This window comes from Lepidochelys olivacea, assembly GCF_965140295.1.
Source record: "Lepidochelys olivacea isolate rLepOli2 genome assembly, chromosome: 5".
Taxonomy (NCBI): domain Eukaryota; kingdom Metazoa; phylum Chordata; order Testudines; family Cheloniidae; genus Lepidochelys; species Lepidochelys olivacea.
The window spans coordinates 42,393,713-42,407,660 of NC_140415.1; the positions used below are offsets into that span (position 1 = coordinate 42,393,713).

General features: G+C 41.0%; 1 protein-coding gene across 4 annotated transcripts in view; it reads right to left on the minus strand.

The window, feature by feature from the left end:
* The window catches only part of CENPK (centromere protein K), a gene marked incomplete at its 5' end in the record, with an annotated part of 50,507 nt that overhangs the window by 26,511 nt on the left and 10,048 nt on the right, over positions 1–13,948 (minus strand). For all 4 annotated transcript variants that reach the window (XM_084629039.1, XM_084629038.1, XM_084629037.1 and 1 more), the window contains 2 exons: positions 7,134–7,190; positions 10,952–11,089. In XM_084629039.1, the coding sequence (XP_084485165.1) occupies positions 7,134–7,190; positions 10,952–11,089 (195 nt within the window). The remainder of the gene's footprint in view (positions 1–7,133; positions 7,191–10,951; positions 11,090–13,948) is intronic.

Genomic DNA, 13,948 nt, shown 5'->3' on the forward strand with positions numbered 1-13,948 from the left:
TGCAGCGCCTCCTGCTGGTCATCCAGGGAATTAGCTCTCCAACATATGGAGCACCCTCTGCAGGCTGGTGTCTCGCCTGCCGCTGGCCCTATGTCCCTCCTAGACCCTGATGCCCTTTACCTGAGGGTTCTGCCCCAGCAGTACCCCATCACTCTGAGTCTCCCCTCCCAGGGGAACCCCCAATCCTCTAAACCCACCTTGCCTCAGTGGCTACTGCCAGTCATCAGGTAGCCCCCACTCACTGGGGCAGACTGCAGTTTGTAATGGCCACTCATCATTGGCAAGGAGGTTGGACCAGCTCCCTCTGCCTAACCCCGGCTGCACCTCTGAAACCCCAGTACCCGTGTAGACCTTCACCAAGGCCTGCAGCCTGGGGGTTTACCAGGCTGGAGTTCCCCAGCTCCCTTGCCCTATTCTCCAGCACTACTCCACTTCAGGTACCTCGCTCTCAGGCAGCTAGCCCTTCCCACTCCCGGGCTAGAGCGAGACTCCTCCAGCTTCTGGCCCACAGCCCTGCTATCAGGGCCAGCTGGGCCCCAATTGAGCTGGCCTCAGCTGTGGACTGCAACTCCAATCAGCCTAGTTTGGCTGTTTTAACCTGTTCTCCAGGAGTGGAGCAGCTGCCCCACTACAGGACTACTCCTCTAACTTAACAGAGCTTTCTTATAGTAGTGTTCAGCTGCTGAAGAAAGGGCAAATCAGCCCCCTAGTGTACTGCTGCTGTTGAGATACACTGAGAAACTGCAGCTGGAAAATACAAAATACCATTTCAGGAGCTAAACAATCTTTGCTTCCATTTATCAAAATGTTTGCCATTCCCAGTTGCAGGAGACATGAAACAGTAATACTTTCCTCTATTTCCAGAGCATTTAAATACAGTAAGAAAGGTACAGGCTTTTGCATTTTTTTAAAAAAAGTAATTTAGTAATAAATGAAGTATACATTTAAGTACAAAAGCTACTGTAATGATCATGCATTCCATAAAAGGTAGGGCAGACTCAATTTGGCTTTCGCGCAACTAAAAAAATTCAAGATTAAGACGCACTATGAATCATCAGCCAAGTTCACATAATAAAAATATCAGGAACTGACAAATTAAGGTCAGCTTTTCACAGCTTGAGAGAACCCATTATAGTAGTTTTAACCGAAGAGGGGGGGGAATAGTAAATATAGCTGTCATACAAATATCTTGCCTAGAAAGTTACTTTCATAGGATAGGCAATGCCCATTCTTCTGCAATACTGTAGCACTGTCTCTGATCACAGAATCAGCCAATTCCTTTATCAGGTCTTTATTTATATTTGACATGAAGAATGCACATATAAAAATCTGAGTACTTACAGTACTAATATACAAATAAACGCTGCCAGCCAGTAGTCTTAAAATAATCAGAGATAATTTACTTCAGCAACAGACACTAAAAAAGAAAAATTCCAGAAAAGCCCCTTACCCAAATCATACTAAGGAACACCCACCCTTATTCTTCCCCTCAAGCCCTATCAGACAATTGGCTTTTTCAGTGCGCCTATGTGGTCATAAAAATCTATTTTGGATGGGGAGCATGTTCCCAAGTCGCAGGGCCCTCATAGAGAATGCCCTGCTGGCAACACCCTTTCTTTTATAAGTAGAGGATTATAATTTGAGTGCCTCCAGTGACTGCAGTTGGGGCAGTACGTTGCAGGAGAAGAGGCACTCTCTCAGGCAGGCAGGTTCCAGGCCATTAAAATCTTTACAGATCATGAGCAACAGGAAGCCAGGCAGATCCCAAAGCACGGTTATCATGTGCCCTGCTTAATAAAAGTGAAGTCCCAAATAGAGCACATTACAATAATCTAATCTTGAAGTGACAAAGGCATTGACAACAGTGGCAAAGTTGGCATCTGAAAGAAAAGTTCACGACCATTTTGCCAGCTGCAGATGATAAAAAGTAGACAGGTTACTGCTATAATATGATCATCTAAAGCAGCTGAAAGGCTAACATCACCCCCCAAAGTTGCAAACTCTGACGGCCAATGATGGAAGCACTCTCTAGTTCCATTACCTCCACCATCATCACATCAGTCTTGTACGGGTAGAGTTTCACTCTGATCTATGTTCCAATCTCAACTGCTTGTTGGCTGAGATACTAAACCACATCACTGCCAAGTTGGATGAGATAGACACATACTGTTGGGTGTCATTAGTGTACTGAGAACACAATACCCTGAGCCTGCTTTGTAATCCTTTTAAATTCTATATACACGTTGAAACAGGAAGGGTGCCAGGATAGTATCCATCACTCAAGAGCCCTTTAGGAAGAGGAGCAATCACCCACAACTACCCACTGTGATTTCTCCTAGACGAAAGAACAAGGCAGCTGGAAGGCACCCCATCAACATCAACTCATGATCAATGGCATCAAATGACAGATCTAAAAATACCAGCATGGATACCTGATTTCCATCCATCAACCAATCCAGTCAATGCATTCACTATGCCAAAGCCAGGTTTATACACAGACTGACAAGAGTCAGAGACCAAAGGCATCTGGATACTGTGAGATTTCTCTCACTATAACCATATCCATATACTTACTCTAAGGGAAGATGGGATACTGGCAATAATTGGCCATATTAATATCAACCTATGACTTCTTGAGCAGAGGCTATACTAAAGCTATCTAAAACAAAAGGCAGTCTACCCTCTCTCAACATTTCTGGTACCTCAGTGGACACCCCACTAACTGAAATTCTAGCAAAGATTAGGCCTTCTGTCTCCTCAAGATTTTTGTTTTTCAAATATAAAATTGCAGAAGGCACCTTAAAGACTAACAGATTTATTTGGGCATAAACTTTTGTGGGTAAAAAACCCACTTCTTCAGATGTGGGTTTTTTACCCACAAAAGCTTATGCCCAAATAAATCTGTTAGTCTTTACGGTGCCACCGGATTTCTTGTAACTGTGGTAAGTAAGCTATCATTTAAATAAGCTTCTATACCAGATGCCTGAAGAGCAGCCAATGTGACATCAATTTTTTTTTTAACGTTTCCAAAGACGATCCTGGCAATCACAGGCTGGTAAGCCTAACTTCAATACGAGGGAATTTGGTTGAAACTATAGTACAAAACAGAATTATCAGACACATAGACGAACACAATTTGTTGGGGAAGATTGAACCTGTTTTTTGTAAAGAGAAATCATGCCTCACCAATCTATTAGAATTCTTTGTGAGAGGGTCAACACACATATGGACAAGGGTGATCCAGTGAATATAGTGTACTTGGACTTTCAGAAAGCTTTTGACAAGATCCCTCACCAAAGGCTCTTCAGCAAAGTAAGCAGTCATGGGATAAAAGGGAAGGTTTTCTCGTGGATCAGTAACTGGTTCAAAGACAGAAAACAAAGGATAGGAATAAATAGCCAGTTTTTAGAAGTGAGAGAGATAAATAGTGGTGTCCCGCAACATTCTGTACTGGGACCAGTACTGTTCAACATATTCATAAATGATCTGGAAAACAGAGTAAATTGTGAGGTAGCAAAATTTGCAGACAATACAAAATTATTCAAGATAGTTAAGTCTAAAGCAGACTGCGAAAAGTTACAAAGGGATCTCATAAAACTAGGTGACTGGGCAACAAAATGTCAGGTGGAATTCAATGTTGATAAACGCAAAATAATGCACATTGGAAAACACAATCCCACCGATACATACAAAATTATGGGATCTAATTTAGCTATTACCACTCAAGAAAGAGATCTTGGAGTCATTGTGGCTGGCTCTCTGAAAACATCCATTCAATGTGCAGTGGCAGTCAAAAAAGCTAACAATGTTAGGAACCATTAGGAAAGGGATAGATAATAAAACAGAAAATATCATAATGCCACTATACAAATCCATGGTATGCCCACATCTTGAATACTACGTGCAGTTCTGGTCACCCCACCTCAAAAGATACATTAGAACTGGAGAAGGTACAGAGAAGGGGGGTGGGGGGGAAGATTTTGGGTAAGGCTGCAAATTTGTCACAGATTCTGTGACTTTCCAGGACCTCCATGACTTCTGCAGCGGCCGATGTGGCTGGCCTAGGGGCCTGGGCCTGAGCCTGAGCAGCTCAGGCAGCTCCTGGACCAGCCACACCAGCTGCTGCTGGGGCAGTCAGGCCACCGCCCCCAGCAGCAGCAGGAGATTGGGTGTGGGAGGGGGCCCAGGGCTGGGGTTTGGGGCACAGGAGGGGGTGAGGGCTCTGGGTGGCACTTACCTTGGGGGGCTCCCTGGAAGCAGCAACACCTCCCTCCCTAACTCAGCTCCTAGCTCTGCATGCTGCCTCTGCCCGCAGGCACCGCCCCTGCAGCTCCCACTGGCTGCCGTTCCCAGCCAATGGGAGCTGCGGAACCGGCACTTGGGGTGGTTGCAGTGCACAGAGCAAGGAGCTAAGGGAGGGAGGGACATGTCGCTGCTTCCAGGGAGCGCCGTGAGGAGCCAGGTAGGGAGCCTACCAGCCTTCCTCCCCACCTCCAGAACTCGCAGCACCCAGGATTTAGTCAGGGGTATATAGTACAAGTCATGGACAGGTCACAGGATGTGAATTTTTGCTTACTGCCCGTGACCTGTCCATGACTATTACTAAAATACCTGTGACTAAAACAAAGCCTTAATTATGGGTATGGAACAGCTTCTGTATGAGATTTGAAAAACTGGGACTTTTCAAATTGGAAAAGAAACAACTAAAGGGGGATACGATTGAGGTCTACAGACTGAATAAGGAAGTGATATTTACTTCTTTATATGACACAAGAACCAGGGGTCACCGAATGAAATCAATAGGTAACAGGTTTAAAACAAACAAAAGGAAGTACTTCTTCACACAAAGCACGTCAACCTGTGGAACTCATTGTCAGGGGATGTTTTGAAGGCCAAAACTATAATGGGGTTCAAAAAAGAAATAGATAAATTCACAGAATATAAGTCCATGGATGGCTATTAGCCAAGCTGGTCAGGGATGCAAACCCATGCTCTGAGTGTCCCTAGCCTCTGACTGCCAGAAGCTGGAAATGGATGACTGGGGATGGATCACTCGATGATTACCTGTTCTGTTCATTCCCTCTGAAGCACCTGGCATTTGCCACTGTTGGAAGACAGGATACTTGGCTAGATGGACCATTGGTCTGACCCAGTCTGGCCATTCTTATGGTCTGCCAGCACAGTAACAGATAGCACACCCCTAATATGATCAATTTTGTCTGAAAATAAGAAGAAATTTCCTCACAACAGAGTGGCTCAGACCAGCTGAGTCCAGATTAACTAGCCCATCTACAACATGGAACAAATTGGCTGCCTGAGATTTTGCAGATACTATAGTGAAGGAAAACAATTTTTTCTTTGACTTCTGTACAGGAGTTAAAAAATATAGTAGTTGATGCTACAATCAAGCGGCCCCTGTGCAAGAATTCTGCACTCTAACCAGTTTTCCTCTTGCCTCATTTGTTGCATATCATCTGTGAACAAAGGTGTCTAGGGGGTCTTCTCATCAACGGTAGAGGGGAAAAGAATATTATAAAGGCCTACAAAAACCATAAAGAAATTGTCTGTTGGGGGAACAAATTCTCTCAGAGGTCTCTGGAACCTTTCTGGTTCCATTAACCACTGAAAGCAGACCAACATACATGCACAGTCTTCCTTCTCATCTGTCACATGTGGATAGGAGATAAAGCAAAGGTGTTAGCAGGACTAGCCCCTATGCCTGGAGGGGATGAGAAGGAAAAAGAAATGTGCAACCACCAAGACGACTACATCACCCTGCAAGCTCAAATACCACGCACATCTCTACATTGAAAGAAGAAAGTGTTTTCTTGAGTTGATGACAGAAAGAAAAAATAATTGCATGGATATTGTAGAAACTTCTTCACACTTCCTAAACTCAAGACCAGAGTTTTGTTTTTATCCCCACAATTAATTTTTATTTATACTGGAGAGATTCCCCCCCTCCCCCGACTTCTACGGTGGGAAAACATATTTTATACATTTGTTTCATGAGCTACATTTCCTGACTCTATTTTATATAAATATATGAACTGTGTGGTAAACTATTATTTTATTTCTATTAAGAGGTTGATATATGAAGGTAAAAACAAATTTTAATTAATATGGGTTTTATTCAAGAAATACAGATTCTATTTGTCCAGAAATAATTTTTGTAGCATATTTAATTTTGATTAACAAATGGAACAGTCTGACTGTATTTTATACATCTACTTTGTGTTATTGCATCCTTAAGTAACTTACACATGGAGAATTGTAAAACAGAAGTGTTATTTTGTCAAATACTTGTTCTCCACTCGGCCCAGGATTAGCTCCCCTGGTATTTTACCATTTATAAAACTACTCCCTTCCAGAGCTCTGGGTGCATGAATAAAGTTTATAAAAACATATAACAGATTAGGACTCAACATCCACCTTATGAATGGTCAGAGCTTATCCTACCCTCCCAAACACTATAAGGACCAAGGAGTCCATTCCCACATGCTCAAACTTGCTCCTTTGATGTCCAGTTTCCTAGTTTGTGGCAGCATTACAATGTAATTAGCATTACTCAACTATTTCTGCTTCCTTAAAACAGCCATGAACAGGGAGCAGCTGTGGAGCAGAGTTCCCAAGTAAACAGTACTTCCCAAGTAAACAGAGCAGACAATAAAATACTTCTATACATAATCTCTCAGGTCGTCGTCCCCTCCTCCTGCCCACCTACCCACAAAAAAAACAACTCAGCACAAGACAAACCTTCCCCAACGAACAGGTCCATTAAAGCCTTCTCCCATTCCTTAGAAATCAACACGCACAAACGGCTGTTAGAAAGACCTGCCTATCCCCATATTTTGCTAGGGACAACATTAAATAGTCAGTCAAGTTGGTTGGCTAGCTTTGCCCATAATCAATTTGGTAAATTTAAATGCAACTTTCCTGCAATTGCTGCATATGAGCATACTCGGAGAGTAAAATGTTCACACATTATTAACTGAGTCAATAAGGATAAAGGAGACTACTTTGTACAGGGTAAGTGAAGAATGTTAGCCTATTTCCTAAAAAAGCAAGATCATTGGTATTTGTCTGATAGAAAACTAAAAATTGTCCACTCAGTACAGAAAAGATGGACTTACCTGAGCATCTGATTCTGGAAGTGTTTCTATTCCTAGCAGCATTAGCTTGCTCTGACACTTAGTAGAAAGAGAAAAAAAACAGTGATTACTTATCATTCCTTCCCTTTTTAGGCCAGCCAAATAATGATTTAAAATTCCTCCAAAATAATATTGTTGTTTTATAGTTAGAAGTATTAACATGGCTCCCACATGTTGCCGGAGGCCATGCCTGAGAAGACAATGACAGAATATTTCAACAGCATTCCTACAATAAAGCGATAGGGCTGGGCCTTCACTAACTGAAGAAGTGGAAGCGGAGGCACTAGAAAAAGAGGGTTGGCCACTTGGAAGGAGAGACAATAGCTGGGAAGTGAGCTGTAACTCACGAAAGCTTATGCTCAAATCAATTTGTTAGTCTCTAAGGTGCCACAAGTACTCCTTTTATTGAGTACAGAGAAAGCTAGCTTACTAGTTTTAACTCTGGGTTTTTTCAGGTCAACTTTTAACTTGAACAGTATCTCTCAAATCAGGGCACTTACTTATTTTTAACCAACCAACAATTTATTAATTCACCCAGTACCACACTGACATACAATCAACAGTAAAATATAGGCAATGCAAATTACCAAGATTCTTATTCCATTCACTTATGGTCATAAATTCTCAGTTCCTCACACATTTATCATACTTCCAAGAATGCACTTGTCTTTAAGACCCCTTTTAAGAATATGGTTACTACACTTTGACAGGACTGGTCCACACGGGACAAGTTTAGAATATTAAAAGCAACTGATTAAAAATTCTTTTCTATATCTTTTAGGCCAGTGGTTCTCAAACTTTTGTCCTGGTGACCCCCTTTCACATAACAAGCTTCTGAGTGCAACACCCCCCCCCCATATAAATTAAGAATACTTTTTTTATATTTAACTCTATTATAAATGCTGGAGGTGAAGCAGGGTTTGGGATGGAGGCGGACAGCTCATGACCCCTGATGTAAGTCACAACCTCCAGTTTGAGAACCCGTTTTAGACCAATTTGCATGGACTTATAAAGCAGTTAAAATCTAAAATATGGTTACTTGAGCTCTCGCTAGAGAGTGAAGGCTCAGCAAGATAACCTACAGGCATTTATATTAAAGACCATAAGGGAAAATAGAATCTTTTAAATGAAATCTCAGCACTTCTTTTTATCCTCTTAACCCTGGAATGGGGGAAAGAGTCTTTTCCACCCAGCTGGTTCAGGTGTCAGTTGCATTTAGGATTCTGCAGCTGCTTGTGTTGGGTTCAATAAACTCTCTTGAGCACACGGTAACTTCAGTTTTATATATCCTAATTTCAGGGCTGTTGGAGGGGTCCATCTTCTGATTCCTATTGGACATGTGCCAAATGAGTGCTCAGATTTCAGCTTAGTTTCTCTGCTGCTTCCCCTGGTATCCAGTAGATGGTGTTGGTGTACAAACACATTTCTTTAATCCCTTTCTTATGGGAATCTTTTAAAATTGGATTCATTTCACGGATTGTATTTCACTATTTGCCCCTATTATCAATTGGGCTCCCCCCTTCTAAGCATTTTCTTTTAATATACCAGTTATACCCTGGTTTATATTTTTTAACTTTTCGTCTTCCTTGTGACACACAATTTCTATTACTGTTAGAGTGCAACAATTATTTACAATGAAAACCAACAAAGTCCTTATCTCCTAAATTTGGAGGATATAGATGTAACTCACAATGCAAACAAATGTGCAGATTCTAATCTGGGGTGAAAGAGCTGTTCATGGTATATTTGATTTACAAGAAACAAGTTTACAGATAGTTTGGGATTGAAATACTGCATAGGAAAGCAGCATATGACTCTTGCTTGGTAACTTGGAGATTTTTTTTAAACTAGGTTGGGAGGGAGAAAGAGGTTTATACACATGCAAATTATGAGAGATTTTTGCCTTTGTGATTGACAATATCCTCATTTAGAGAGACAAGGTGGGTGAGAATATCTTTTATTGGACCAACTTCTATTGGTGAAAGAGACAAGCTTTCAAGCCACGCAGAGCTCTTTTTCAGGTCTCATATGCTCATTTAGTCATTTTAGTTTCTATAGTTGAGGGGAATGCCCGATGTTGGCGGACGCATGGGCCCTTAGACAAAGTTTCCTATTGTCTTCACAGGTGGACTCCAGTAAGGGAAAAACAAGTGCATAATATTCCAAGAAGTTAGTAATGGGCCTACAGCATCTTTCACTATTAAACTGTATGTCAGTTTCCCCTGAGAACTGCATATTTTCTCCCAAACACTGCATGACTCAAGCGGTGGTTTCGAAACTTCATCCTTAACGTTTTGGAAATAAATAATAAAACATATTATATTTTGCTATGCAATAAAGGGTGCAAATGATTATAAAATAAATGGAATGTTAGATGATAAACTACACAATCTGAGCAGGTAATGTGCCAATCATTAGCTCTCTAGAATTACCTGATACAGCATATACATGCATTAGTGATGTTATGTCTAAAAAAAGGAGAAAGAAAGCGGTCTCTGCAGCTACCAACTTCCATCAAAAACTGTGTGCAAGCATTTCCTTTATTGTGCTAAAGAGGTTGGGAAATCATTACACTGAACATCTTTGGTGCTGTGTAATCTAAACTGATAAAATTTTTGGATTCTCCTCCGGTTTGAAAAATTGGTGGCAAGAGATCACATCATCCTGGATAAACATTTTTGATATTTCTGTCAATAGTTAGGAAGAGTACTTGATAAAGCAAGAGACATTATCCTCTGCAGCTTGTTTAATCCCAAGTAATGCACCATGCCAACTTATGCACATAGTAAAGAATCTTACAAAAAAAAGGAAGTCCTAGAATACACTTATGATTAGACATTAATTCTTTATGTACAGCCTCAAATATTTACAAACAATAAAATAAATATGTTAATGTTAAATGTAAGTCACAAGTATTTAAACCATTTTTAATTTTGACTTTTTAAAGAGGTGCTTCCTGTTTCAAAAATGTCAATAACTGAGCAAAAATGACTGAAGAAAATACTGCAAGTAGTTCTTGAACTAAAACTGACAGCACAGATTATTCATGTGAATTAGTTACATTATAGTTTTATTTGTCTTATTACCAGTACACAGTACTCAAAAGAATATACTGTTGTGTATGAATACTACATAAAATCCTGTTAAGCCATTCAGAATCAAAGTACCATAATTTAGAACATAACTGTTCCTTTCACATCCAATTCAATAAGAATGGGTGTCTTAGCATCTTGCAGAATGTATAGTGATTCCTCAAAACCATTAAAAATCAGACAGGGATTCTGCCTTTTTTTTTTTTTTTTTTAATAAAGTAACAATAAAAATGTGGATAGGCAGCAGAGTTTAATGGTTAAGGCATTGGATTGGAAGTCAGAAAACCTGAATTCTATTCCTGGTGTTGCCACTGATCTTTGGCAATTAATGTCACCGCTCTGTGAACCTCTGCCACCCTCTGTCTATCTCTCATCTACTTAGTATTTGTACAATGTCTAGCACAGCCTCTAGCACAATGGAGTCCCAATCTCAACTGGGCCCACTAAGCACTAATTCAATACAAATAATAATAGTTAATATTTTTATTTGTTTTTAAACTTTCACTATATTCCATTTTGTTAATCTAAAATAGACATATCAATACTGCAAACAAAAATTCACATTATAATGGATCCCTCAGTGCCATTTACACTTTCATTTTTGGCCTGTATTTTGTATTATTTTCTCCCAGAGTCTTCTCTGTGTAGAATACATGCCTTTGAAGAGGACATACAATAAACTTAGTCTATTAGTAATGATATGCATACCTCTTCCATCTGCCTCCATATCTCCTCACATTCATCCAAGAGTTCTTCTTTGGCATCTGTAGAACACACTATATTACTGGTGATTGTTGGAGCCAGATCATGTTGGTATGACAACATACGTTTTGCCAATTTCTCAGCCTATGAACAAGCAGAAAATAATTGTCATCGTATGGAAATGAAATAATTAGAAGAGGATAGAGAATCATATCCACAGCAAAACAGGGAAAACAGTATGATTTTTCTTAACCCTTCAGTTATTAACACTTAATAGAAATTCTGGGCTGTGTACAAATGTTCATTAAAAGCAATTAGATCTATTAGTGAACTAGAATTTTAAAACAAACAAAGCACTAATATGTTGAGGTTCCCTCATAGACCTTTTCCTTTGGCTTATTCAGAACACTTTGTCAGTTCCGGGAGAAGACTTCATCCAGTTCTCTGGGATCCAAAAAACTCAGTTCAACTACAGATTTCACCACGCAGGTATCTTTATCTGGCATATTGCAAAGCTACACTGAGCTGATTAGACTCAAGAGGATACCACACTTCCCAAGTTATGCAGAAAATCTCTTCCTTTATACCAATGTAGACATTACATTGCATTTACTATACACTGCATCACATGTGTGCAGCATGCTTTAACCATACATTGTCCACATTCAACCTCATCTCTACATTTCAAACTTATCATGTCCAGGGAACCATTTCCTAACAATGTGTGTTCTCCCTCTTAGCTGGCTAAAATATTCTCTTTTTAGCATGATCTTTTAATTTATCTTATTTAGCACAAACATTCTGTTTTCAGGTTTCAGAGTAACAGCCGTGTTAGTCTGTCTTTGCAAAAAGAAAAGGAGTACTTGTGGCACCTTAGAGACTAACCAATTTATTTGAGCGTGAGCTACAGCTCACTTCATCGGATGCATACCGTGGAAACTGCAGTAGACATTATATACACACAGAGACCATGAAACAATACCCCCTCCCACCCCACTGTCCTGCTGGTAATAGCTTATCTAAAGTGATCATCAAGTTGGGCCATTTCCAGCACAAATCCAGGTTTTCTCACCCTCCGCCCCCCCCCCCCCGCCACACACACACAAACTCACTCTCCTGCTGGTAATAGCCCATCCAAAGTGACCACTCTCTTCACAATGTGTATGATAATCAAGGTGGGTCATTTCCAGCACAAATCCAGGTTCTCTCACTCCCTCACCCCCCTCCAAAAACCACACACACAAACTCACTCTCCTGCTGGTAATAGCTTATCAAAAGTGACCACTCTCCCTACAATGTGCATGATAATCAAGGTGGGCCATTTCCAGCACAAATCCAGGTTTTCTCACCCCCCCCCCCCACCCCCATACACACACAAACTCACTCTCCTGCTGGTAATAGCCCATCCAAAGTGACCACTCTCCCTACAATGTGCATGGTAAGCAAGGTGGGTCATTTCCAGCACAGATCCAGGCTCTCTCACTCTCCCCCCCCCCCCCCGGAACACACACATAAACTCACTCTCCTGCTGGCAATAGCTCATCCAAACTGACCACTCTCCAAGTTTAAATCCAAGTTTAACCAGAACGTCGGGGGGGGAGGGGTAGGAAAAAGCAAGGGCAAATAGGCTACCTTGCATAATGACTTAGCCACTCCCAGTCTCTATTTAAGCCTAAATTAATAGTATCCAATTTGCAAATGAATTCCAATTCAGCAGTTTCTCGCTGGAGTCTGGATTTGAAGTTTTTTTGTTGTAAGATAGTGACCTTCATGTCTGTGATCGCGTGACCAGAGAGATTGAAGTGTTCTCCGACTGGTTTATGAATGTTACAATTCTTGACATCTGATTTGTGTCCATTTATTCTTTTACGTAGAGACTGTCCAGTTTGACCAATGTAAATGGCAGAGGGGCATTGCTGGCACATGATGGCATATATCACATTGGTGGATGTGCAGGTGAACGAGCCTCTGATAGTGTGGCTGATGTTATTAGGCCCAATGATGGTGTCCCCTGAATAGATACGTGGGCACAGTTGGCAACGGGCTTTGTTGCAAGGATAGGTTCCTGGGCTAGTGGTTCTGTTGTGTGGTATGTGGTTGTTGGTGAGTATTTGCTTCAGGTTGCGGGGCTGTCTGTAGGCAAGGACTGGCCTGTCTCCCAAGATTTGTGAGAGTCTGTTTTCAGTTTAATGATCTGCTTATCTCCCTAATTCTATCCTCCAAGAAATAAGGCCTCCCTTCTTGTGTTAATTACTCACATCAGGCGAGGCCTCAGCTACATACTATAGCTATATATTGTATTCTAACACAAAATTCCTATTTTTCAAAGTTGCTTGACGTCATCTGTCCTCATGTTTTCCTTTCTCTTCTGTTGGGAGACTTTATTAATGAAACAATGAGATGGTAACAACAGGTGAACACCTACAAAAAGGTATTTTTTTCTTCCTCAGAACTGAAATAACCACAAACTTCTAAGTGCCATAGTATTACAGAACACGAGGTGACCTGAACTCTGGATTCCCATAACATCTACATATTTCACCTTTTGGTAGCATTTAGTATAGCCACCACAAAATCTTCAGGGACAATAATTGCTACAAAAATACACAATAATCACCACACTAGAGAGTAATGTAATAGTTATATATGCCCTAATAATCAAGAGGATGAGAATTATGCTAGTCTGGTTCAGCAACACATGAAGCCAGAACTGTTTCAGCCTAACAGAGTTGAGGTGAAGGATGGAACGAGACTGAGGCCTGGTCTACGCTACAAAGTTAGGTTGACATATGCTGCATTAGGTCGAGTTAATAATGTATGTCTACTGTCTACACTACCGAGACCCTTCCACCGACCTAAAAGGCCTGTGAAGTTGACTTCTGTACTCCACCTCTGCGAGAGGCATAATGCTTAAGTCGACATCCATACGTTGACATGGGGATAGCGTAGACACTGCACTGTGTAATTCGAATGAATTGGCCTCCAGAAGGTGTCCCACAATGC